Source organism: Hydra viridissima, unplaced genomic scaffold, assembly GCF_058129835.1.
Source record: "Hydra viridissima isolate aposymbiotic clone 2 unplaced genomic scaffold, HvirCarnegie_v1 scaffold_5, whole genome shotgun sequence".
In the NCBI taxonomy this organism is placed as follows: domain Eukaryota; kingdom Metazoa; phylum Cnidaria; class Hydrozoa; order Anthoathecata; family Hydridae; genus Hydra; species Hydra viridissima.
Window position 1 is genome coordinate 1,719,737 of NW_028324304.1, and position 27,976 is coordinate 1,747,712.

General features: G+C 30.7%; 2 protein-coding genes and 1 pseudogene across 10 annotated transcripts; 1 reads left to right on the forward strand and 2 right to left on the reverse strand.

Annotated features, from left to right (window-relative positions):
• Window positions 1-1,413: 1,413 nt before the first annotated feature.
• LOC149887906 (late histone H2B.L4 pseudogene) lies at window positions 1,414-1,818 on the reverse strand (annotated as a pseudogene).
• Window positions 1,819-2,112: 294 nt separating this feature from the next.
• LOC149887907 (histone H2A, orphon) lies at window positions 2,113-2,502 on the forward strand. The gene has a single exon (XM_090088969.1). The coding sequence runs from the start codon at window positions 2,113-2,115 to the stop codon at window positions 2,500-2,502; it is 390 nt and encodes a 129-aa protein (XP_089945095.1).
• Window positions 2,503-9,918: 7,416 nt separating this feature from the next.
• On the reverse strand, window positions 9,919-27,518 carry LOC149887908 (adhesion G protein-coupled receptor L2-like). 9 transcript variants are annotated; one of them, XM_090087175.1, is made up of 22 exons: window positions 27,073-27,089; window positions 26,758-26,860; window positions 25,700-25,909; window positions 21,023-21,211; window positions 20,180-20,230; window positions 19,857-20,041; window positions 19,589-19,787; window positions 17,588-17,872; window positions 16,985-17,293; window positions 16,262-16,323; window positions 15,983-16,068; window positions 15,765-15,901; window positions 15,515-15,591; window positions 14,114-14,284; window positions 13,197-13,488; window positions 12,587-12,880; window positions 12,270-12,477; window positions 11,837-12,102; window positions 11,477-11,543; window positions 10,730-10,968; window positions 10,358-10,549; window positions 9,919-10,165 (listed from the first exon to the last, which is right to left on the reverse strand). In XM_090087175.1, exons 3-22 carry the CDS (start codon window positions 25,821-25,823, stop codon window positions 10,143-10,145), a joined length of 3,456 nt encoding a protein of 1,151 aa, XP_089943301.1. In that variant the 5' UTR covers window positions 25,824-25,909; window positions 26,758-26,860; window positions 27,073-27,089; the 3' UTR covers window positions 9,919-10,142. The 9 variants fall into 9 exon arrangements, 6 of the variants coding, with proteins under 6 accessions (XP_089943301.1, XP_089943298.1, XP_089943299.1 ...); XR_016452434.1 differs by lacking the exons at window positions 26,758-26,860; window positions 27,073-27,089 and adding an exon at window positions 27,319-27,518 and having other exon boundaries at window positions 15,765-15,890; XR_016452435.1 differs by lacking the exon at window positions 26,758-26,860 and having other exon boundaries at window positions 15,765-15,890; window positions 27,073-27,153.
• Between the last annotated feature and the right edge of the window lie 458 nt (window positions 27,519-27,976).

Sequence of the window (27,976 nt, forward strand, 5' to 3'; positions counted from 1 at the left end):
GGCGTGTTTTTTGGCTACGGGAAAAGAGAGCGCGTTTGTCTCGCCTCTACAATTTCTGCTTTTTTAAACACTTCAAAGACAGGTCGACGTAGTGGAATTCCGAAAAGAAACTTTTCTGCTCTGTTTGCGAACGGATAAAAGCGTTAAATGCGAAAACGCGCGTTAAAAACAAGGCAGTTTGTTTTGGTTTTTTTTTTTTTTGTTTTTTTGGTTCAGATGGCTTTTTGACGAAGGACCGTTGCGATTGGTTGTTTGACGAAGATGTTTCCATCTATGTAGGGTAAAAGTCGCGCTTCCAGCGCATAATAAAAACAAAAAGAAACGCAAAAAGACAGTAATTGAACTTCAAACAATTTTAATCATGTCTGGTCGCGGTAAAGGAGGAAAAGGACTTGGAAAAGGAGGCGCAAAGCGTCATCGCAAGATTTTACGTGATAACATCCAAGGAATCACAAAGCCCGCCATACGTCGTCTAGCTCGTCGCGGTGGTGTTAAGCGTATCTCTGGACTTATCTACGAGGAGACTCGAGGCGTTCTAAAAGTCTTTTTGGAAAACGTTATTCGCGACGCTGTAACATACACAGAGCATGCCAAGAGAAAGACAGTCACCGCTATGGACGTTGTCTACGCATTAAAAAGACAAGGTCGCACATTGTACGGCTTTGGTGGTTAAAAGGGGAACACCTCAGCAATCAAAAACGGCTATTTTTATAGCCACACATCTGTTTTAAACGTTAATAGGCAATCTAGAACTTGAACGCTGCACCGCGATAAGCAGAGGGGGTGTGTAAAAACGGTTTAGTTTACCAGTTTCAGTTTGTTTCAATCGAAATGAAAAGCAATTGAATTGATTTCTAAGTAATGTTTTTTAGCGAGGCATAGTTTAACTGAGTGTTTAGAGTAGACGCTTGACACATAAAGTGTTTTGCTCACCATCATCGGGCTAGAAAGGTGATTTTTATCTAAAGCGCTGCTTTAAGTCTGATTTCCTAAAGATGCGCGCAATACATTTGAAAAAAAAAAAAAAAAAGAAAAAAGAAAAAAGGAGCAAAAGTGTGGTAGTAGCAGCAAATAATAACGATGGGTGGGTCATAAGGGCTAAGGTTTTGATCAAAAGCAAAAAGGTGGCGCTCAAGTAGTTGTTGAAAGATTTTCTCACGCGTTTACCTACTGTAATAACTTTTTGTATCCAAAGTGGATGCAAAAGCTATACGTTTAAACATCAAAAAAAGCAAGTCTAGAAAAGCGCTCGCTCTTTAGACGCGGTGTCGCAATTTAAAACGAGCAAACAATGGCTGCCTAGCTATTGCATTTTAAGTACTTTCTCTCTACTACAATTTAAGGCGTTCTAATGCGTACAATGCTTTTACAAGATGTGTGGCTATGAAAATAGCCGTTTAGATAGCGCTCCATCTATTTACTGCTGGTGTACTTAGTAACAGCCTTGGTGCCTTCGCTCACTGCGTGTTTGGCCAACTCACCGGGAAGTAAGAGGCGCACAGCTGTTTGAATTTCACGCGAAGAGATGGTTGATTTCTTGTTTTGGAGGGCTAGTCGTGAAGCTTCTGAAGCGATTCTTTCAAAAATGTCGTTGACGAAAGAATTCATGATGCTCATCGCTTTGGAAGAAACACCAACATCAGGGTGAACTTGCTTCAAGACGTTGTAAATGTAAATGGCGTAGGATTCTCGCCTCTTTCTCTTGCGCTTTTTGTCTCCAGTACCAGCGATCTTGCCGCCTTTCTTACCAGCGCGTTTTTCCCCCTTTTTGGCCACCTTGGGCGCTTGTTTTCCTCCGGCCTTTGGAGCGTCAGACATGTCGACGAGTTTTAGAGAATTGAAATTTGAAATTACAAGCAACCGAATCACTTCCTATATAAAGCGCAGTTGTGGTCTCCAATTCGAGAACATTTCTGTTTCTCGCAAGCTCATTGGTTCTTCAAAGATTAACTAATTTGCGCATTGTTTGACGGAGTTTTTCTATTCGTTAAAAAAAGTGCAGTTCGAGACCAAATGTTTTTGATAAGAAAAAGGAATTTTGTAAGTTGATTTCAAAGCGCGCACAAATATCTCTAGGTTGTCTCTCGTTGTTTCTCAGTGTAAGAAATTAAAATGTCAGGACGTGGAAAAGGAGGAAAAGCTAAAGCCAAGGCAAAGACTCGATCGTTCAGAGCCGGACTTCAGTTTCCAGTCGGTCGTGTTCACCGATTTTTGCGCAAAGGACACTACGCCAATCGCATCGGTTCAGGCGCACCTGTCTATTTAGCTGCTGTTTTGGAGTATCTCTCCGCCGAAATTTTGGAGTTGGCCGGTAACGCTGCTCGTGACAATAAGAAAGCTAGAATCATTCCTCGACACTTACAGTTAGCTGTTCGCAATGACGAAGAGTTGAACAAGTTGTTGTCAGGTGTTACTATAGCCAGTGGCGGTGTGCTGCCAAACATACAAGCCGTTTTGCTTCCCAAGAAGAACGAAAAGGTTCCAAAACCAGCAGCCAAATAAACGGTACTCTGAACACAAGATAAAAAATAAAGGCTATTTTCATAGCCACACATCTGTTAAAAACATGACGGCATGAGCTTAAACACACTAAGGAGAATATAAAGAAGTGTGTGTGTGTGTGTGTGTGTGTGTGTGTGTGTGTGTAAGGAAGGGAGGGGAGGGGGGTTCAAAATCTCTTTTTAAAGCTGTTAGGGGATAAAAAGAGCACACGCATCCCGTTACAAAAAAATACATGGTGGGGTTTACACGCCATCTTTGAAACGTTTTAAGTTATAACCTGAGGGAGAAAAAACAGTTCGGTTACCTCACAGGTCACGTGCATGTTCAAGATTCCAAGTTTTGAAAGGATCCAACGTAACTTGAATAAAAAGTGAACACGCACGTGCCCAGATTGGCGACCATCTATAGGCTGTAGGAAAATAACAAAGAAGATTTAAGCGCCTCCGTAAGAATTTAGCTCCCTTAGGATTTCAGCAAAAAAGTATATTTAGCGGAGAAAAAAACAAAGAGCGAGGTTAAGCAGCAGTGACGGCATTAGCATCAGCAGCAGCAACAAAAACAAAACAAAACAAAAAAAAACAAACAAAAAAGCGGCAGCACGAAAAAAAAAAAAAAAAAAAAAAATTTCCGTTTTTTACACTTGCGTGTTTGTCTGTGTGTAATCCTTAATTGCATGGTTTTTTGTTGTTGGTTTTACCTTGTCATTTTTCTTCTGCGCACGTTCTCTTGGTCAGTAGTTTTTTGAAATGCGAAAAAAAACGTCAACGAAAAGAAGTGAACGGGTCATTGCACGTCATGTCTAACAAACAAGAGGGGTAAAGACAAAGACGTCCGCTGTCGAAAACTCATACATACTCCAAGCTGACACACTCTTGAGACACTTCGAAATAAAGCAAATGATCAAAGTCATAACACTTGACAAAGTCGAAACAAAAATCACAGCATGCGCAGACAACCCTTTATTTTACATTAAAGGAAAAAAACGTAAAGCTAGAACTAAACATTCCTTCAATTAAAACACGTCAAACTTGCGACGGGCACAAAACTCAACATATAACAAAGTTACGACGCTCTAGTTCTTTTACATTTTGTTTTCTAAATGACCCGTCCCTAAAACCCCGGAAAGAATAAAACGCGACAGTCGAGTTGTTGGCCAATACCTTTTTTCACAGTAACTATCAGGTGTTTCTCGCAACGTCGGATGGGTTGCTGAAACCTTAAAAAAGAACTTTAAAAAGCTTGTGGGGTAGCGTTAGTTCTCATGCTATTTTAACAAAGTACTAAAACTTTAGTTAAAGTAATAAGATTTTACAAAGTAGCTACATTTTAATTATTGTCCTCATTTATCGTCATCTATCGTCATTTTTCACGTATCTGCCTAACTTAGTACCTAACAAACTAACTAAGATACAAACTAACTAACTGAATGACTAACTAACTGACTGACTAACCAACTAACTGACTGACTGACTAACTAACTAACTGACTGACTAACTAACTAACTAACTAACTAACTGATTGACTAACTAACTAACTAACTAACCAACTAACTAACTAACTAACTAACTAACTAACTAACTAACTAACTAACTAACTAACTAACTAACTAACTAACCAACTAACTCACTGAGAGACTAACTAACTAACTAACTAACTAACTAACTAACTAACTAACTAACTAACTAACTAACCAACTAACTCACTGAGAGACTAACTAACTAACTAACTAACTAACTGACTAACTAACTAACTAACTAACTAACTAACTAACTAACTGACTAACTAACTAACTAACTAACTAACTAACTAACTAACTAACTAACTAACTAACTAACTAACTAAATAACTAACTAACTAACTAACTAAATAACTAACTAACTATCTAACTAACCAACTAACTCACTGAGAGACTAACTAACTAACTAACTAACTAACTGACTAACTAACTAACTAACTAACTAACTAACTAACTAACTAACTGACTAACTAACTAACTAACTAACTAACTAACTAACTAACTAACTAACTAACTAACTAACTAACTAACTAACTAACTAACTAACTAACTAACTAACTAACTAACTAACTAACTAACTAAGTAGCTTACTTTGTATTTGTTTTTCAATTATGAACGAGTTCCTTGCAAGATAGATATTTGGGCTTTGCCCCACATATATGCTCCAAAGCCTGTGTCGTAGCCTTTAGGCGCTGGAATTAGGGTACAGCAAACTGTATGTCATTTGGTGTACAGATGGTACGCAAGGACCATACGACAGACTGCTATTTTTGTATGACCAATCTTCATAGTAAGATAATTTCTTAAAAGAACAATATTTAACTTATCCAAACATATTTTGCTTTTTTTATAGTCTAATGAAGCTTGAATTGTTTATAAAAATTGTGTTGAAATTCAACAAAAAAATTTTTTAAGTTGTATAAAAAAATTGGATAAAAATCTGAAAATAGATATGTGAGTTTTTTCAGGTGTCAATAAGAAAAAAAAAACACATGGTGTTCTATCCTGATTTCTTTCTCCCATTAAGCCAGTGCCACATGGTTCAAGAGTTCCAGCTCCTTCTCCACCTGAGAAAGGCGAACTAGAAGAGGATATGGAAGGTGTAAAAGTGGAAGACCTAACATATCTGTGACATATGAGCCAATGTCTAGCATGACTTTGCCAAGACCACTCACTCAAAGTCAATTAAATGACTTGAACAGAGATCTTGGTCTTTCTAAAGAGAATGCACAACTTCTTGGTTCCTGTCTTAGTGAGAGCAATCTCCTCGCTAAAGAAACTACCTTCTATCGGTATAGAAACAGAGTAGAAAATTTTAGAAGGTTCTTTGAAGTTGATTCTTCTAGCTTGTTGGCATATTGTAATGATGTAAAAGGCTTAATAGAGGCACTTGGTGTTTCTTACCAACCAAGAGAATGGAGGCTCTTTAATGATTCCTCTAGCAGAAGCCTAAAGGCAGTACTCCTACACATTGGCAATAAAATGGCATCTGTACCTATCGGACATTCAGCTCAGTTGACAGAAAGCTACAAGAACATGAAAATATTGATTGATGCAATCAATATGTGGTGACCTTAAGGTAAAATACTTTCTATGTTTTCTTGTCAATATAAAGCTTTCCTTTGAAAATACCTGTGGGTAATTTTTTAGAAAGAAATAGAAATATATTTTAACTTGATAAGATTTGATTTTTTATGAATAATTCTTTTCTTTTCAGGTTGTGTGCTTTCTTCTTGGGGTGCAAGGGGTGTACACAAAATACCTTTGCCTCTTATGCCTATGGGATAGTGGGGCAGATAGTTATTCAGGCATTCACAATTGGCAGCTACAACGTGATAGCTAAACCACAGTCCCTCCAGAAAATGTTTTACTTCCTCTTCTCAATATCAAACTTGGTCAAAAATTAAGTACTGATAAAGAAGGCCAAGCTTTTAAGTATATATTACAAAAGTTCCTACAGATTAGTGATGCCAAGCTAGATGCAGGTATGTTTGACGGACCCAAAACTAGAACTCTGTTAAAGGACAAAGATTTTGATATCAAAATGGTAGGCATTGAACGAGATGCATGGCGAACGTTCAGCACAGTAATTGAAGGATTTCTGGAAAATAAAAGAAGCTCTGAATATGTTTCAAATGTCAGTGAGTTTATGAAAAGCTTCGAAAAGCTTTTCATAAACTCACTGACATTCGAAACATATTCAGAGCTTGCATGTCAATAAAAATGCATACTCTCCAGTCAAGTCTTGACTACTTTCCTTAAAACTGTGGAGATGACAGCGAGGAACAGGGTGAAAGATTCCACCAGGATACAAAAACGATGGAGACCAGATATCAAGGACGTTGGAACAAAAACATGTTAGCTGAATATTGTTGGTGTCTTAAACGGGACGAACCAATAACTCTTTCCTCAGGAAATAGATTTTTTATTTACTGCATTCGATAAATTCACAAGTTTTTTTTAAGTTTAAAGTTAATAGAGGAGTTAAATTGAGCCTTTTTTCAGTTAACAAATAATTATTGCAATGTATTGCATTACTAGGATGAAAATGAGAGATTTCTTGAAAATTATGTTTTTCTCAAAAAAAAAAATAGGCGTGCAGTATTTCTATAACCTGACCTGATTGAGCAAAATGAATGTCTCATGATCAGATCAATTTTATGACATAAAAATAAAAAATATTTTTATTAGAAGTTCGTTTTTCGCAACTTACAACTTTTTTAGGAGAAATTTAAAAGATTCTGGAATTTGGCTTCGTTGCTCAATCATATGTATTCATACATCTGAAGGATTTTCTTGGGAACCCTTTTAAACCTTTAATATAAATTTTACACGCTGTTTTTGGCAATTATCTTTATATAGGGGAAAGGTGCCTATGATGGCATAGCGCTAATGATGGCATACTGGTCATATTTCCAAAAATATTGGTTTTGGTGTATGAGTGATTAGACCAACACGTGTATATTAGTAATTCATTACTTCTGGTGAAAATTCATCCTTTTGTAGTAAATAATGCTTTTGTAATCAACAAACATAAATTTTCGCATGTGGTGTTGTAGTTTTAATGCCCTCATATATTTAGAATTACGATTTTATAATATATCATACAGAAGTGAAATTTTCATGCATTTCATCTGCAGGATTTGTATATTTATTAGAATGCTTATTTTAATGCTATGTGTAGAATAAGGTAGACACAGCTTGTTGTAATAAGTATGGTGACTCTTTCCTATGATGGCATACCGAGGAGTTGCCATCATAGGAAAGTCTGCAAAATGAGTTGAAAAAAATGCCTGAAATAAATTTTAATGCGCATAAAAAGGTAATCAAGCTAAGATAAAAGATGAAATACAAGAGTTTGAGAAACCAACACATTTGAAAATGAAATCTCCCCCATCAGAAGCTTCCACATGCATTAGATCTTCTGTTTCAACGAAAGGATAAGATCTAGTACACAAAGTTGTGTCCAGTGCCTTTAGCAACCCCTAAAATTGAATTGAAAAGGGCATGAAAACGTGGAAAAACTGGAGCTCTGAATACCACACCGGATATCCAAGAATTAAAAGATAAAGCAAAAGAAAAAGATAACAAAGAAAAGGAAAAATTTGTTAGAAAAACAAAAAGAAAGACGACTGTTGAAGAAAAATACTGCAGTGAGGAGATTAAAGGAAGTAATAGTATAATGGATTTTGAATCTGATACAGCATTTTTGTATTGTTATGAACTTTATTTGCTGTCTTGGTCTAAAGAACCATGGATTTATTGTCAAAAATGCAGATCTTGGTGTCATTGTTTATGTGCAGGCATAAATAGAAGAAGAAAAAAATTTATATGTGAACTATGCTTACAGACCAAAGATTTATTTTTAATTTTGTTTTTTTTGATAAGTTGTGTTTCCATTAATAAAAAAACAAAAAAAACTCTTGTTTGTCTAATTTCTTTAAAGTGTGCCATCATTGGAGCAGTTAGTTGCCTGTGATGGCATACTGGTATTTTTTTTTTTTAATGGTTTAAACTTGTAAAAAAGCAAAATAGTAAAAATTCTGAGGTTCATTGTTATTCGGCATGCTAGAGGGAATACACACATGTCAAAAATTATTTTTTAAGTTTTCAGGTAATGACTCAGAGAAACGTTAAAGTTAAGTATCCCCTATATACCTTCGCTCTAAGACTAAAAAACTTTTACTTCTGAAATTGACTAAGTGTTGTGTTAATACATACAAAACATTATACAGCGATTTCTAAAATACAATTTTAGAAATAGCTGTATAAAGGACGATACATCTTGAATTAGTAATTTTTCATCGGTTATTTTTGTGTTTTTAACCTTTTATAATTGTGGTTTATAATCAGTTTAATATTTAAAAAGGCTTTTAAATGACAAATTTGTTCCGTCAGCCTTTTTCTGAAAGTTTTCTTTAAGCCTTCTTGCTTTGGTATATCTGAACTTCTTTAAGCATTCACTCTGTTTTTAGAGACATTCATATTTTCAACTATAGGAAGTTTTTCACTAATTTGTAGAACATTTTCGCTTATTTCATAGATAAACCTCTTTTTTTCTAATAAAATTTGCCATTTACCAAGTAACAAACAAAATGGTTCTGAAGTTGAAAGTTTTACATAGTTGGGCTTTTTGTAGCGGGTGGGTTAAAATAATAGAAAATTTCCAACACCTTGGATGCGTTGATTTCGTATATACACATTGTATATGATGCCGAAAAAATATATAGAAGTCATTATCTTGATGCGACGTATCATATCAACGTTCATTGTAAGTTTTTTTTTCTTTTCATCTATAACTGTTTAACTTCAATTAAAAGCCTAAAAAAAATTTATAAAAAGAGACGTTTTGTTATGTTCATTCTGCTTTTTTAACAATTATAATAGTATAAACGTTAAACCAAAATTAAATGTTATTTTGTTTAAAACTCAATTTGGTTTTCCAACAATTATTGCTTTAAATGACATTTTCAAACTTGTTTCTCGAGCTTGGATGAACTTACAATAACACACACTCCTGCCCCCCCCCTCACACATCCACCCCAGAAACCATTACGTCAGCCTTTTTAGCTGTCAACGATGTTGTAACATTCGCAAATATCATTTAAACCCTTAATATCTCTCCTTGCAATTTTAAAGGGGAAAGGATTTGCCTCAGATTTTGTCTGAATAGTACCGAAAAAAAAAACTTAATATTTGCTGCCATGTCGAAGATTTTTTAAGTCTTTTCAAATAGCGTATTGTGTGTATATTTACTGTTTTCATAAGTATAACGTTCCACTTCATTGATATTTTAATCTACTGCTATACTTTTAACTGATTCAATTTCCCTATCTACCGTAGCTATTTTCAGTTTTGACCATTGTGCGTGGTTGCAGTATGAGACTGCGTCTTACTACCTTCAGAGCTCCATTTAATTTAATGTGGGATTTATATCACTATTTTAGTTTCAACTTTCTTTCTAAATTTAAGTATTTTTTGATGAGCTTTGTTAAAGCATTTTTAAAGTTAAAATATTTGTTGCTTAATGTGGCAAGTTTATTCTGGTATTCATGATCCATGTTTGTTCTACTATATATTAGGTCTTCAAGCTATTTATAATGTAATTTTAATTTTTTAAATGTTAATAGTTAAAAATATAAACTCCAATTAATAAATTAACAGAAATCTTTTTTGATTTTTTGCACAAGCATTATTCTCTGTTGATCTTTTTTTATTAAACTGGAAGTTAAGTATAAAATAGTGGCAGGGTTGGATTAGTCTAAGCACGTGCTTAGGGACCAAGCAACTTAGAGATCCTAGAATATTCCTGAAGTGGTATTCGCTCTGTCAGTACTTTAATAATAAAATTAAGCATAAACCTTAGGCATTAGTAACTTATATTAATATCTACGTTCGTGTTTCGTATTTATTAACCGTTTTTTATTTAAAATTATACTCCGATAAATTCCAATATTGAAAATTCCAGCTTCGTAGAAAAACTCTTCGGTATTACGGCACAACACGGGCTTCTAAACATTGGCCACTAAACCTCAATCTTTGTTGTTTTATTTTCATTTTCAGTCAAGCTCACAAAAATTCTTACGTCATGGTGTTCCTGATACTTACGTCATGTTCCTGATAGTTAATGTGTAAATGATGTTGTTTCTATAAAATATGTCAATTTAAAATATTATTTATTGGTTGTATAACATTAGATTTACTTAGATTTATTACAACAAAATTAAAATTAAAACTGAAAAGAAAGAAAGAGAGAAAGAAAGAAAGAAAGAAAAAAAGAAGCCACGCATGACTAAATTAATTACTAGTCTTTGTTTAAAGTTTGAAAAAATCACTTACCATTAATGACATCATTTTCTTTCTTTTTCAATGCAACCGATTGATATGAGTTTGGTTTTAAGAACTCAGGTATGCATGAGTACAACTCACTCCGAGCTAACGGATTGAGAACAATTAGACATACAAACAAAAACAATCCCTGCAAGCTGTTAAACACGCAGAAAAACCATTGAAACACTATTGTCGCTTTTCCTAAAAAGTCAAACTTTACAGTTACTAGTCTTATATTTACACGCTAAAGAACAGAGCAACTGATTTGCAGACCCATTATCTTAATGCAAGTTGTCTTTATTCGTTCCAAGGCTTAAAAACTTGAAGTTTTAAACAGAAAACTAAAATTCAAAATCAACATTCAAGTTATGGATTGCGTACCTACAGCAAGTACAGCGAATAACCACGAAGTTCCCAATAAGCAGGAAAATATAAAAGCGTTGCAGACAGACTTTTGGATATTAGATAGCATTCCTTCTTTTTTAGCATTTACAAGTAGGTCAGAATTGGGTCTTAATATTATTATCATCACCAAGGAAAGAACAAATAAGTTTATTAGCATGATACAGGCTACCGGTAGCAGCAAACCAAAGTAAAACGGATAACCATTGACAGTGCAGCTAAAACAAAAAACTGCTGAATTTAATGTCTTAAGAGCGATTCCATTTATTCCAAACAAGACAATTAGAATAAGAGGGTTTTAAACCTTGAAAACCCTCTGCTGAAAAATTGTAGAAAATGGTTTTTTAGCACTTCTTTTTCACTTAAATTTAGGGAGTATAAACTAAAATTAATCTTTTTTTTTCTTTTTAAATCTATCCATTATATAAAATATTTATTAGTAAAAATGCTCAATAAGTGACGGTTGGCCGAATATTTTTTTGTACTATGGTACTGGAAAAAAAGTGCAAGACTGTAAATCACACTCTACTTGAACCTTTTTCTTCTAGTCAATTTGATTTTAAAAATTCAAAGCTAGATTCAAAAAGAACATTTTCAACAAAGATTACTCGAAACCAAACAATGATCATTTATCTTATTTTCCAGTACTAATAACATGATAAAAGGACTAATAACATGATAAAAGAATAAATGAAGCATTTTCTTAAATTGAGCGAGTTTACTTACAACTTTTCATTTCCAAGAGAGCCTTTATGCAAAGCTCCAATGTATCCAACAATTAAGAGTGGTGCACCTTCAAAAAAGAAAACTGTGAAGTACATAAGAGAGCTGGTATATTTCTGATTTCAAATTTAAGTGTATATGCATGTATACGACTGAGAATTGAGGTATATTGAAATTTTTATCCCACTCATTTAGCAATCGATATAACTCAATCCTATATTTCGATCATTAACTCTGCTTTGTTGTTTTTACCAAAAAAGAGCAGAACTCTGCTTTGTTCAAGTGAGTTATTCAGTGAATTATTTTGCGTAAATTAGAACATAACACATTTAAAAAAAAAAAAAAAGATTTAGCAACTCTTACCCCATGCAAATAATGAAGATTTCAACAAAAAAGATCTGGACCCTAATTTTCTTAATACAGTCACTTTCATATAAAGATTTACGCCTTCAACAGCCATCCAGCAAAATGTAGTCAAAACAAAGTATTGCAGACCTGCTGCAACATATTTACATTTAGTCTCTGAAATTCTACGTCGTTCGGCTGCAGTAAGGAATAATATTAGCAAAGCCATTAATGAGAGGCACAAGAAGACATGAATTTTTTTTGTACGCTCCTGAATGAGTTTTCTTTGAAAAAACAAAACGAAAAATGTTTAAGTACATACAAAACAAAACAAGGATACAATAACAATGCAAAACAAGCATACATAAATATATATTAAAATTGCAAATTATCAATATTGGTATTGAATAAAGTGTAAATAAGTATTGAAAATGTACAAAAGTAAAGCCACCTTCGCATCAAGAGTATCACCAATGTGAAAAATAGCGCCACTAAAGAAATACAGCATCCGATCCAACTCACAATTTGCAATTCTAAAGGATTATTGCCGATTTGGGAGGTATCCAGTATAAGTGCAAAATTTGTTAGGTGGTTACAACGACAGGAAATATTTTCAGATGATTCTTTTACCTTATAGCACCCATTATTTGACCAAGCATCTAATCAGTTGTAAATATTTTTAATGATTCTAATATCTTTATTTTTATTCTATTGGAGAAAAGAAACAGATCTAATGCTATAAAATAAAAAAATACAAAGGAAATGTACCTATGGTTGAATTCCAGAAGAAGCAGTTAAAAGACCCTCTAAAACCTTGAAAGGGTGGTTTTTTAAATACAATTGAAATAGGCTCAGTTAGGTTATTTATGGTTTGACTCACAACATCGACAGAAACTACAGCACTTGTTATGACACTTTTTCTGTTTGATCCAGAATTCCAAATATTTATTGATTCATTTTTATTTAGAAAGAAATAAGGCGATCGATACACCACTGCAGAAACAATGGCCAAATGGTGAAGTGCTGTCTTTGGTATATAAATTGAAGCAAGAATATCTTCATCTACAAAAAATAGTATATGCACAAGAAGGGTAAATATTTCTGCATTTTTAAATTAATCCCAAAATTACTTAGTTGTCATCAAGTTTAAATTCAAAAAAAACTTTTTCTGTAATCTTTCATTTAATATTAAGATCATAAGTTCAACGCCACTATTGAACGCTGTTTAAAAAAATTTAATAAAAATCAGTGCATCATCTTTTATTGACTCAGACAGCATTGAGTTCTTTTTTCATTCATCAAATTCTTTCAGTATATTGTTAAAATTACTAATGAAGAATCAGTAAAATTGCAAGTTTGGTGTGATGGACTGACTTACCTATAAATGTTACTTCTCCATAGGCTATTGATATATTCATTTCTGCATTTGACTTATTAAATGCAATAACGGTAACCCCTGTTTGATTTGCTACCTTCATGATCATTCCAACATTCTCCTTCAAGACAGAGAACTCGTTGTCCTTTTTAACCAAACCAGTGAAGCCTGCAGCTACAGCACCAACAACAGTCAAAACTTTATTTGATGAATTATGAGAACTCTGGGCATTTACAACTAAGGATTGATTGACACCCAAAACTATACTTGCTAAACTTAAGACATTTTCAAGCATCTAAAGTCACAAAAGTAAAAAAAAAAATTAGTTTGTAATTTAACAAAAAATCTGCAGTGGGTAAAAAAAAACTTAACGCAATTCAAAAGTAAATTTCATCAGAAAAAAAATGACAAAAAAAGGCAGCTTACTTATCACCACATTTACTATATGCTCATTTCACTACTTCATATATATAATAAATAGTTTTATTATATTTGAACTTCTTTTTAAAAATTCTGCTCATGAATTCAATAGTGATAAAAAATAAGATTTTCATAGTTACGTTTGTATTCATAGTTACATTTGTATCATACTTTTTATACAAAGAAAAAGTGATTTTTTAGCCGACCAAAATGATTTCCATTGATCAATTTCTAATATCATTTCTATGAGCATAGATTGATTTCGGTTGATTTTTGTGCAAGAAATTTTGGAAAAAAACTTTTTTTCCAACAATATAAGTTCAGTATTTGACATTCACATAAATTAAAAATATCTCTTCATATTCCTAAAAATTAGATGCATTTCTGTAAATAATGTAAATGTTTAAATAGTTCTCATCAAAAAATTTATCTTGAAATAACACTAGGTATTTCAAACTTTGCATAATATTTCAACTAAAACAAATGGATAAAAATCTTACTTTTTTTGAGGCAGAAAAGCTTCCTTGAGCTGACAAAATTTTAAAAATTATATCTGCTGTGAGAGAAACATCATAATATGTACTAAGCAGTGAACTACTTGTCAAAAGCTCAGCTGCAATCGCAATCTTTTCCTCAACGATTTCTGCAGTCTCATGAATGATTTGAGATGACTAAAGAAAAACACATACACTAACACCTTGTTATTTTTTCGGAATTTTTATGAAGTGTTTCAATGAAAATAAACTTTTCTTATTTTAATGTCAAAAGTTTAAAGAATCATGACATATTTATAAAATCCTCTTTTCATTTAATTGAAGTTAAAATTCTTTTGAAATTGGATTATTAACAAACTTTCAATTAAAAATTTTTGAAAACAAAAGATATGTTTCTACTTAATTTTATTCGAGAGCATCAATTGCAATTACATTTCTAGGATTTTTCACAAAGCTTCAGTTTGAGGAAGGACAGAGTTTGAAAAGAAATTGAAGCAGTTCAATTATAAAGAAAGTATACCTAGACCTGCTTAAGCATATCCATCTCTTATGACTTATTTGTGAGATCTGCTACTGAATATTGAAGTCTGTGAGATGACTTACGCTCAGGTCAACAATACTGCATCATTCATAGGAGCAACTTTTGTGTATTGGGTGGACCAGTTTTGCAGTGGTTCATCATGAGATGATGAGAAGAAGGCAAATAATTACTGCAAAGATTTAAAAGATCTATGCTAAAATCTTGCACAGTGCTGAGAAATCTAAGAAAAACCTGCCTGCTCTACAATAATACCAGATCACACATGACAAAGAAGACCAAACAGAATTTGATGAAGTTTGAATGGGAAGTTTTATTTCATCCTCTATGTTTGTCAGAGATTTTTTTTGAAGAAAATGAAGACATGTTTGTCCAAAGATTGTTATTTATTCAAAACCATGAGCAACTTTATAAATTATAAAAAACTTCATAAAAAGCATGAACTGAAACTGGAGATTTCTAACCTCCTAAAAGAGATAAACTGGTGAGAGGCATTGATTTTGATAGATATTTCCACACATGTATGTGTCAGTGAGTACCTGTATGAATGTAGCTATATTTATTCAAAAAGTTCTTGTTTTCATGAACATACAGGACACATATAGAATATCCGATTCAAAATTGCCTGGCTTTTCTGTCTTGTAACAAAAGATAACATATATTCCTCTGGCCATGCTCATGCAACATATAATTTATGTATAATATAAAGAAAAAAATCAATGACTTTTCTAAGTTTTCTCCTGACTTGATATAAGTCATTTTAAGATTTCACAGGCTTTTTACAAACCTTGATACTTACAATAAGTTTATGTATGTAATTATTTATTGTAACCTCTTAAAATGTGAACATTAAAAATAAAAGCACTTACTTCATTTAAAGCAATCAACTTCTGAGTAATTGCAGATTGACATTTTAGAAGATTCAATTCCCATAAAGCTCCCACTTCTTTATGTGAATCAAACAGTTTGATCATAATTTTATAAAAATAAAGAAATTGCTTTTAATAATAGCTAAAGTAGATGGGTTTAACTCCACTTAAACTTAGTAGAAAAATTTCTCATTTTGGATTTTATTTTACCTCTTTGATGAGTTTTCAGGGTTTTTTTAAAGTAACTTACCAGTATTTAAAGGTCTTCTATAAATATTAACTGAAACTTTAGAACTTAACATCTGTTCCAATGATCTGCATATATTGCTCCCCATCAATAAAGTAATGTTTTCATAAAGAATTCGAAGTTTGATATCTTTAAAAGAACTAAAATAATATTAAAAACTGAATGAAACTCTTATCCAAAATAAGTTATAAAAAAACAACCAAAAACAAAACTTTTTTCACCTAATATTTGCTATAGCAACTCTTGATTTTGGCTTAAAACTCTCCTGGCTGAACATTTTATCCAACTCATACATTAGATTGGAAATCTGAAAAAGAAAAAAAAAAAAGAATATACTATGGTGTGACCTAACAAAGTCCTAGGCTTTAAGAAAATCCTAATTTAAGAAATGACAAATTTCATATATATATATAAAATAAACATTTAGAGAAAAGAATTTATTTGTTTTAACTAAATATCTGGTTATCTTTTAAACAATCATTAAAAAAACTTATTGTTACCTTTTTCATTAGCTTAGTACTGCCAAATGGTAATGATGTTGGCTTTAGGTCCACCATTATTTCTAAACATCAACAGTAATCAAATTTATTTTTAGCTTATGGCACAAAAACAACTCAAAGTTAAACTTATGTGTACATTGTTTATGCATGTACACAGATGCTTATACATATGACATGAACATATATGTAAATATGTATAGTCAATGTGTATAAATTAAGAAGGTGCAAAAAACACATATTGCTTGAAAAAGTACCAGCATCAATTTGTTTTTATACCAATATAAATTTTAAGGAAAAAAAAATTAATTGCTATGGTCAATTCTATTAGAGCATAAATATTTATGAGAATCTGAACCAGCAATTCTCAAAAAGAACTATTGAGATTGTCTCCTAAAGTCCTTGATGCTCAACTTGACAAATTCAAGGAGAACATCAAGGTTTAATCAAAGGAGAAAGGTAAGCAATTAACCAGGATTTATTAGACTTTGAACATCTCTACCAAGGATAGAATATGGAAAACATGACAGGAGACTTTGTGTGGAGGTCTATTCCATAAACCAATATGCAGTTGATTATAGTAATGGTTATATTTAAAGATAAAAAGTATTATTTATAATCAAACTTTCATTTTGATCCAAAGCCTGAAATCAAATTATAAAAACAACAAAATTATACAAACACTTGAAAAGACATGTAAATACTTGAAAACTGTAAGAAGATAACCTGTTGTGGCGTCAGACTTTTGTCCTGTAAATATCACTGTTAAATTTTCAGTTTCTTGTCCTTCTACAAAACTTAGCTGTTGATGTTGTGTACATGAACTTGTCATATAAACTCTAACACCAAGAATAGCAGTCTCATATTTCAAACTAGCAGTAGTAACATTTTCTATGCAAACTTTATGAACAACAGTGTGATTTACATCTAACCATTCAATATTATGAGCCAAAGTACAATTCCCATATAGTAAAGCTTCCCAACTCACAATCAGAGTCTCACTTAGTAAAAATATCTCCAATGCTTTTACTTTTGCTGTTAGAAAAAAATATGAAAATTAAAGTTTCTGGGAGCTTTAACTTTCCCCCATGAAAATTAAATTAAATATATAAGTATAAAAGTAAGCTAAAAATTAGAGAATTAAATATATGTAGATCAGATCAACAAAAAAGATCAAAAAGATCAGACAACTAAGAATATCTAGATGCTTTGAGTTCAGCAAAAAAGAAAGAAAAAAACACTACTGAACTTCATAGCCAAAAACTGAAAGGTCTGAACCAATTAGCAGTTAATATACTACTAATGGTTCAGACCAATCAATAAACTTACGGAGCACTATTGCAGTTGTACTTTGAGTAACAGTTGAAAACATCCCAACCAATTTGTGAACCAAAGTTCTCCCACAAACTGAGACATCAAGAGGACCAATTTGGTAAACATATTTGTAACTGTTGTTTCCTATACTACTGGAACTGGTCAAACTAATTGCCTTTTCTCCAAACAGTAATACACTTACAGGCTTAGGTACACCAAAACCAATCAATGTATATGTTTTTCTGGAACCTTCAGGAATTTCAAGTTCAGTATTGAACAATGTCATCACTTTAGGGTCGACTAAGTAATTTCACAGAAAAAAGAAAATTGAAATCTTTTTTTTTTGCAAAATATACAAAATGTAATATACTTCTTAGGTTAAGATAACTGAAATATAGCATATTTATTAGGATCATAAACTAATCCAGGTTATACTTCTAGTGATAATCTAGTAACTTAGCCTAATTTAGTATTGCATAATATCAAATGCCAATTGAATAATACAGAATATGATAGCCAACATGCAATTCCTGAGATTAAAACCAAGTAACAAAATAAAAGAATATTTACAAGAAAATAACTAAGCTGTTTCTAAAGAAATATCAACTAAAGGGTGTAAATCAAAATAAAATTTTTGAATATAGAATTTGATCCACAATTTATGCTGCTGCATAAAAATACTACTTACTGCATGAGAATTTATGACCACAATAGAAGTTCTAATTTGCACAATTTGGTACAGAAATGAAGGGAAAAAGTTAAGAACAAGTAAGGCTAAAACTAAGCAAAGCTGAAAACAAGTATGAAGGAAAGTTAGAATTTATTTCATAAGCAGTAAAGTGACAATTGCTTTTAGTAGTTTGCTAGCTTGTTGATAAAGATATTGCAAAAGTAAAAAAAAAAACATTTGTGAAGCATAAAAGTTCATCTAGTGATTATATATAAAGCTAAAACTGTAAAGCCAATATAAGATTCCTAATTTTAGCTGGACACATATCATGTTGTATCTTGCTGATTGTATATCAAGTGCAAAGTATTATTGCATTCTTTCTAAGAGAAAAACCAATGCTTTGAGAATAGAAGTTGTATACATCTTTTTCTTGACAGCAATCCTACAGCAAAAACTTTAGGATTGAAGACAAAGCATCAGCTGACAATGGAACTAACAATAAAAGATGCAATTAGAATCTACACTTTCATTCAAACTGTACTATCTTTTATGAAAAAAACTTTAGAAAGTTAATGAAGTTTAATAAAAATAGCAGAAGCATACAACCAATCAATTCCCAGGCCAACTCAGCTAATAAAAGTAGATAGGTTGACTTAGGTATTAAGCATAGAGAATTATTTTTGAAAACCATTCAAAACGGAAAAGCTGAAAGTGTGTGTAAATGAAAAGAAAATAGTCCTCCTATCTTTAGAATTTAATCTCTTTGTCTAGGGGCCTCTATGCTGCTTTTCCTTAAAAATCAAATCAGTAATAAATCACTCAGCTGAGCACATTTGTTGTAAAAAAGACTGCGTGGACAATTTGAAGGTAAATAAGTTTTTAAATGTTAATAGTAGTAAATTAGTTTCTTACAAAAAAAAAACAAAAAGTAACCCTTAAAAATAAGATTTTAAAATACCATCAATGCAAAATAGCAGATCAAATTCAAAATAACTTGGCAGAAGTGGTTGTAGAAATGTCAGAAAATAAAGCTGATTTTTCAGCCTCCAAACATTACCTTATTTGAAACACATTTCTTATGTCACTTCACTTTAAGATATAATAGATCAGGCAACTATTATTGTTTTTGATTTTTATTGATTATGTTTATAATTTTAAAAAATTAATAATTCAACACTTAATTACATGTAAAAAAAAAGAAACCTATATCAAGTCAAAACTTATCACTACATTAAATTCTTTTTTTCTAATAAGTATTGAGCTTCATCAAATAAAACCTTGTAAATAATGTTATCATATTTAGTGCTGTTAATTATGAATTGATTACAGATTTCAAAAGAACTGACCTGAAACTTTTTCGCAAATATATGAGGTAAAAAGATTACAAGCATATGTTGACCAAAAGCCTTTTGTCATTGATACACAGTTGCAGTTCTCACATTCTGCAGGTTCATTAACATTCCAGTTGCTTAATGTTTCATTTAGAATCTTTCCTCCATACCAAATAAAACTTGTGTGGTTCTTAAATAACCCAATCCAAAAGTCCTAAAAACCCAAATACTAATTAATGAAACAATTATTGCAACGCCGCTGAACACAGAGTAGGAAATTGACCTGTGTTTTGTTGGCAAGCTTAGTTGTTAAAAATATCTGCTCTTCCTTGCTGTCAATAACAAGTAAATTGCTAAGGTTTTCCTCACAATCTGACTGAGCTTTTTCTGCAGATGCATATATGCGAGTATTTATATCATAGCATGATTTTCCCCATGTAATCCAACCAGGTTCACAGATTGGTGATTCTAAGGAAGTCATTATGTTTAAACACAAAAAAGTGTACAAAATGACAGAAATGTACAAGTGACAAAAAAAAAAAATAAATAATTCAAGAGCATTTTTTATTTCTGATGTTGAATTATGTTTTTAAAAAAATAACTTACCATCAGTATCATTCAGCAAAGTAGGACTGTTTGTAACTTGTGGCAACAATCCTAGTTATTTTAAAAAATAAACTTATATTAAAAAACTGATTGCACTTTGGAAAACACCTAAATGATATATCTGACATAAATTATATTTTAAAAAATTTATTTGCTTTCAAAATTTTATGTAAATAATATCGGAAAAAACATTACATTTCATAAAAACAAATTTTTTAATTCAAAAAAAATAACCATGGATTGATGGAACTAAGAAAATCTATAACTATCATATAAAAGATTGGTTTAACAAACCAAAAATCTTTTATAGAGTTCAATTTTGTTAAAGCAAATAAATAAAATCCTTCAAAAAAAAGTAGGATATTGGTTTTGCACTTAAGCTTAAACTGTACAATTTTAATTACTCATAATTTCAATATTGTTACTGAGACAAGTATTTACTGGTTATTTTTTTGTAACTTTTTAAAGCATTTATTCAATTTTTTTTAAAAGTTCTATCATGTTAACACACAACTTCACTTTCAAACTTTTTAAAAAAATACTAAAACTGTTTATAACTAAACAAAGCATTTACCAATCTTGGCCTTCTCTCTATAGTAAACATTAAATTCATTTATCACTTGGTTACTAAACAGGCTTCAGCATAAGAATAATATTAACTTTTATTTTGATAATCCCTTTTTTAAAACCCATAAAAAGGATGGATGATAATTTTCCCAGAATACATAGAAAACTTTAACTTTTGAATAAATTGGCAATTGCTAGAAACAGAATTTAAGTATTTCAATTTTGTTAAAACTGTTATAGCAATAATATGAATCTATCAGGATAATAAACTTATACCTAATTTGGTTTCACAAATAAGTGAAGCTTCACGATTGCAATTAAAATCATTCCATTTCCCACCAAAATATATTGCGGCACAGTCTTCTTCAAGCAAATCATTTGGCTCTTTGTCATCCCAAAAAGTAAAATTCAGCTGGGAGCCATCGATCCATTCAAACTTGCCTTCCTCTTTTATGTCATTCAAACCTAAAGAATAATTTTTTTAAAAAAACTTAAAAGTATATTGTATGCATTTTGTAAGCCGCATGATAGTGAAAAGTTCAAGCATCAGATATCAGCAAACGAAACACCTTTCTAAGCATAAAATTCAAAAATTATTCCATGTAAACTACAGTGAAGAATCAGTTAAAATCAGATAATAAATGATCAATTAACAGTAATAATATTTTAGTATATTACATTTAACTTTATACTTACTTTAATTTTAAAAATACATTCATAGGAAAGTCAAGTTTGAAGAAAATAATTGCTGATTGTGTTTCTAAGGAGAACTAGACATTAAGTGTAAATTAATAGAAAACTATTTAACTAAATGAAAACAATATGATAACATGGGAAATGCAACCAGTATACATCCCATTGTTTGACAATATGCTTCATGTATTTTGAAAAGGTAAAACTGATACTTCTACAACAACCATGTAAATTATTCTTATCTGAAGAGTATCATTTTTAGCAAGTTTTTTTTTCAAAAGCCAGTTTTTACAAAGTTTAAGATCTTTTTTTTTTTCAATGTAAAATGCGTATGTACTAGTTGCTTTGTTGTTTTCAACTTTTAAGATTCTTCCAACATGGAAACAAACCATTGAAACTAATTTAAGTGAAATATTTATGGGAAAAAATGTTTTTGTAAGCAATTTTTAAAAATTAGTGAATTAATGTCTAACAATTCTTCCCTATTAATTACCATTATTACCATTACTGTAACATCAATTACCTTTTAAATGTTTAACCTTTTACTGTCAACTTGATAAAATCATTTATTCATTGTCAATCATTATTTAAAATTATTTTATTTCTACTGATTATGTGCAGATTACATCACCATTATGCATCAGCATAAACGATGCATAGACTCCAATAAAGTAGCAAATTAACAAAAAAGTGAACAGTGATTCCCAAAATTTAAGAATCTCAGAGAGTTTTAGAGCAGCTTTACCAAGTACCGTTGATTTACTCATTACTTTTATTATGATACAAACATTTCAGGTGAAGCAAGAAAAAAGTAAGAAACAAGTTATTTTAAAAATCGTCTCAAAAAAATTAAGTCTTATTTTTTTAGGGATAACATGATAAAGCACAAAGCATTAGGTCTAAAAATAATAAATTTTTGCCTTCATCTCACAATAATGTGCAGTTATGGTAGGATAAAAGCAAAATCTCTGTCATATCTCATGAAAATATAAAAATGCCAGGTTTTTATTTTATGTATCCTACTACACCTTGCATATCCTGGTAAAGTCTAATGAGAAGTTGTCATAAAACTTTTGAGCAACGAGTTAAGCAAATTTTATTATAGCTTTTACCTATTTTATTATATATTTTATTATAGCATCAATAGTAACCATAACAAAAGTAAAAGGAAATCTCCACTCTGTAAATATTACAAAAATTTATGGTTCGTGATAATTTTAAAATGGATTTTTTTTTTTCAAGCAACATTAAGTATGAAGGATGTTAATGTAATAGGTATGAAGAATGACTTTATTGTAAACTTACTAAAACCTTCAATGAAAACCATTAAAACTGTATTTATTTACAAAAATATTGCTTTTTATGCACCAATTAGAAAACCAATAATGATGGACAGAGAAAGACTCAAAAAATAAGGGTGGTGTAAGGAGGGAATTCCTTGGTCTATGAAAAAGAAGTAATTAGAGAAACAGATATTAATTTTGTTTTAAAAGTCAAAACTAAAATTTTTTATACTCTCAATCTTAACTGATAATTGATATATTCAAATAAATATTTTCTTTATACTGTAATACAATCTAATATTTAATATATATTAGCCTAGTTCAACATGAACTTGATTTCCTTTGATATTAGATAAACTACTTTTGTCAGAGTGAATATAGCCAGGCATCCAAAATAAGGAGAACAAATACGTGAATATATAAAGAATATAAAAAATATAAAGAATATTTTTATTGCTGAAGAAGAAAAAAGATCAGGGTTTTAAAAGGCAAATGAAATTCATAAGTATTGGTCAATAATTGTAAAGAACTTTAAATTTGAGGGATTTTGTTTGCGGCTGGTGGCACATTGATTTACTGAACTTTTGATTTCTCCTGTAGAGTAAGCTAAGTTTCTATCGTGAACCAAGTGGTTCATTCTAGTAATACCTAAATTGCAAAAATTAAGAGGCATTACTAATTTACTTTGTTTTCAATTCTTTGAAAATATATTGAATTTATGCTTCGCTTACTCATTAAATTCTTCATTAGGAGAGTATTGCATGTTGTAGTTAAAGCAACTAAGTACATTAAAACATAACTTTGTTACCCTTACTTTTTACTTGTCTGCTTTGATTGAATATTTATAAAACAGCTTATTTACTTTTTACATGAGTAACATGGCATTCTGTTAAGTAGCATCTCCACTTCTCAAGAGCTTCAAGTTGTTTGTTGTTTATTTTGGCTTTGTTTAGTTAAGTAATACTATTTACTTGGTTTAATGTTGCAGATTGAGTCCTTCCTGCTACTACAATGTTATCCATATAGCATAGGTGTCTTTTTGTCATTCCTTTGTACTGACTTTAATTTGTGCTCTGAAAGTGATACCTTCTTAATTTCATTTTTAGAGGCCAAATTTATTGCATACAAAATATTGGAAGAATGAGGTTTGAAGAATGAACTTGGTAGCCAATTTTAGTAAGTTAAAACAATTTTATTTCTCTAAATCTTTAAAAATACTTCTTTGAAAAAAACATCACAAAACTTTAGAACTTCAATGTACAAAAGAGAAAAGTCCACATTAATATTATTCTATGTACAAAATAGAAAAAGCTTTATTTTGAATTCATGTTTAAAAGTATAATTTTTAAATTCTATAACACAAAACTAACCACAGTAGGTGCCTCATAGACTAAATTTAAAATTTGAAAACTCCAGATCTTCATGTATCAAATTTATTTTTTTTTGACAAACTATTTATTTAACTGAAACTAATTTATTATGATGATGATTTAGAATAGTTGAATCTGATGTGAGAGATTTTTTATAGAGAGAATAACAAACTCAGAAAGAAAAGCTAACAACTTATGCATTATTACAAAAATCTTGTTAAAAAGGTCATAATTTGTTTACTTTTTTACAAAAACAGATGCATGTACTAAGCAGATACAAGACCAAGTTTCTTGATGCACAGTTTTTATTTTAATGCCAAAAATCCACAATCAGATCAGGAACAAAACTATTGTGTTTCTCATCAAGTCACACAACCATATTTGGTTGTGTAACTTGATGAAAAAAACATTAACTTTATTGAGTCTGCTAGGTAGTTCATAGTATATCTATATGAGTAACACTCAGTTGTTAAAAGAATAATTTTCTTCTGGATTGTGAGATCTCTTAAAGCAAAATAAGGTTTAGAAAACCCTGTGGGAAAATGTCAGCAAGACAGAAAATGTAAAATTGGCTAAAAACATTGCTTTTATCCAATATTTCACATTTGTCAGGACTTATGGAACATCACAAGAGCAGCAGGTCCAATTGCTGGTAAGTGTAGTGCTTGCCAAAGTGAAATACAAATCACTGATAGAGAACCAAGATTTTTCTTTAAAAGACATCCTACAGCACCAAATGCACATTCATTTCTGGTAACCTGTTTGCAGTGTAATCATTTTCTTTTTTAGAGTTAAATGCTAGTCTTCTTTGTCAATGTTTAGACAAGGTATAAAAGCAATTAAGAATTGTTTAACTACTAAATCAAGCTAAAACAGCATGTTTTCTTGTCCTAAAAGCATGCACAAAGCTTTATAAATCATCGTTATGGATTAATTGCAAAGATTCTGCACCATAGTTTTCTAAAATCAGTAATATTACATTAAAACTTAAATAAAGTGCTTTAGCAATACAAATTAAATTATCAATGAGCCCCATTTTCGAGAATAATTACAATTAAATGATAGGTAAGATTGAAAAACTCATAAATATAAATTTGAGAAATGTTAAAACTTTAGAACTTTTAAAATTGATGACAATTACATTACTAAATAAAGAGATAGAACTTTTCAAATTACATATTCAAAGAAATATGTTATTTGAAAATTTAACATTAATATTATGCATTTGTCATGAATAACATTAATAAATTTCTTAAGCATTATAAATGTAACATATTAAACAAAAATTAAATTAAAAACATTCTTTTGCGCTAAACCATTTTAATGAGGATATTAATACAACAAAATATTTTAAGCTAATGCTAAAATAGTAGAGACAAGACTGGTAACCAGAAAACCTAAAATCTTTTAAAAACTTTATCTAATGAAAACATCCAAAAAGTCACAAATGATTGTATAGCAGCTGTTTCTGATTTATAACTGTTTATTGTCAAGTAAATATTTGTGGATTGAAGCACTTAATAATGCTTTTATTTTTTAAAACTATACTCATTGAAATCATCAAATACACATACAAATATATAAAAAAATAGAAAATCTATGCATACCAATCCAAAAGATCCATCTGTTGGTAGAAGTTATTTGCTGCAAAATAAAACTATTTTCTGCTTCACTTGTTATAATAACTAAATCACCACCAAACTTTTGGCAAAAAAATCGTGCATCAGCCATAACATATCCTCGTGTCTCTTTGTTAAAAAGATAGCAAGAGCCATTAAATTCTTGCCAACCATCAATGCAGTAATCACTGAAAGACACTAAAAAAATAAAAAATAAAACCTAAAAAATAAATATAGAACCTGAGTTAAAAAGTATAAAACATAAAAAATAACCAGATATATACACTGGCAATGAACAAAAATTGGAAAAAGAAATGTTATAGTTTCCCTGCAGACATCACAAAACTGAAATCATGTTGAAAGCAGTTCTTTCACCATCACTACAAGCATCATTAGGTCCTAGTATTCCATTATTTAAATGATTTCAATCTAAGATAGCATTTGACCAGGTAAAAGATTACCCTCAACAAGAAAAGAATTCAATGACTGCCATAGCTGCAAAACAGATAATTGAACAATAACCTTGTGTTGACTATAGGAAGCTATTGCAACCTACAATAATGTTGGTAGGAAGTATTCCACCAGCTGGGGTGAAATTCAATAAACCAGAAGCTTATCATGGTGCGCATTAGGTGGCACAATATATTTAATCAAAACATTCATGTTTAAGAAACAATTTAAGATATTTGCATGAGAAGAGAAAGCATTAAGAAATTTATTGGTTGTCTGTAAAAACTTAAATCAAATATTGGTTTTCATAGTCAGTTTAAAAACCATTGTTGGTAACTATCAGAAGAACTAACTGCCATGTCTTTCTTTAATAATGGATGCTATGCGATAAATTGAAAGATGATACAAACTCTCACAAGACCATCATACCCAGAAACACTTAAAAAATTACAAACAGAAACTGACTCTAGCATAGAAAAAGTGACTCTAGCATAGAAATTTTTTTTGTAAATTATGAGAAACAAAATGATAAATTGGTATATCAGGCCCACTGAGGAACATCAATTTTTTGAAAAAAGTAACAATGCTTGTTGTACCTCTTAGGTGAAATGAAAACTGATAATTACTTCAGTTGGCATCACCAACCACTAAGTATTGATGTTTTTACTTTAATCTTTGACATTTTAGATATCTTCTTTACTAAAAATATTAATTTGAGAAAGTATTTCATAATTTTTTTTTTTAAAAAAAAAAGAGTTTTTTATCTCATTTTTGCATCTCCTATTTATATAGTTTTCTTTACTTAAAGAGAATGTGCATTTAAACCTTAAAAAAAAAGAGATGATTAAATTCATTATAAATAAATGTGTGAGAATGATAAAAGTTTTATTTCATAACATATTTAACTTTACCAGTGATCATTGGAGCTGGTTAATCCAAAGTCATTTCATTTTTTTTTTTTTTTTTTTTCATTACATTTCACTTCTAACTTATAGAACATTTGATTGATATAAGACTAATTAGCCAGAGTGCTTTTATTGTTACATTTTTATTGGATACAAGACAGTGGTAAAATTACATTTCTTTAAGTTTAGTTAAAAAAAAATCAATCAAAAGTTGTTTATCAAACTTGAAATAGAATAAAAAACATCAGTTACATTTAAACATTGCCACCAGGTTGAATATAACTATTGAAGATAAAATCAAAGGCATTTTGTTAAAAAACTCTACAACTAAACTAAAGCTATAAATTAAATTCAGCAACGCTTAGCTCAAATAGATTTAATGAGATAAAAAAAATTTTGAATTAACTAATGATAAATTAAAGCGATTATAATGCATATCAGATTACTCAATTGACGATGCCCCCCCCCCCCCATTCCCTCTCTGCAGTTATTGCCTTGTTGTCACAACCCGAATTTATTTTAACCCTTAGCACTCGAGACTTTTTGTATGACCTGAAAGTAACTTGAGCGCAGTTTTTTGCGAACGCGCACAAAAATAATTGATTTCAGAAAATAATATTTAAAAAGAAATAAGGCAAAAGCCACATGCAAATTTCAATCAAACAAATAATGAAATTTACCGAGAATTTACCGTGTCGACATATTGTCGCCATTCGAGTTACTACTGTATTTTTACATATTTTTTAGATATACTTTTCTATTTCTGAGTTTACATTCTGAAAAAAAAAAAAAAAAAAAAAAAGCATGCGATGTTTAAAAAACTTCCAAGTCCATTAAACATCCTAAGTTTACATTTTAAGTATAAGATGTTTAATAAAAAAAAAGCATTCATTTATTTTCATAATTTTTC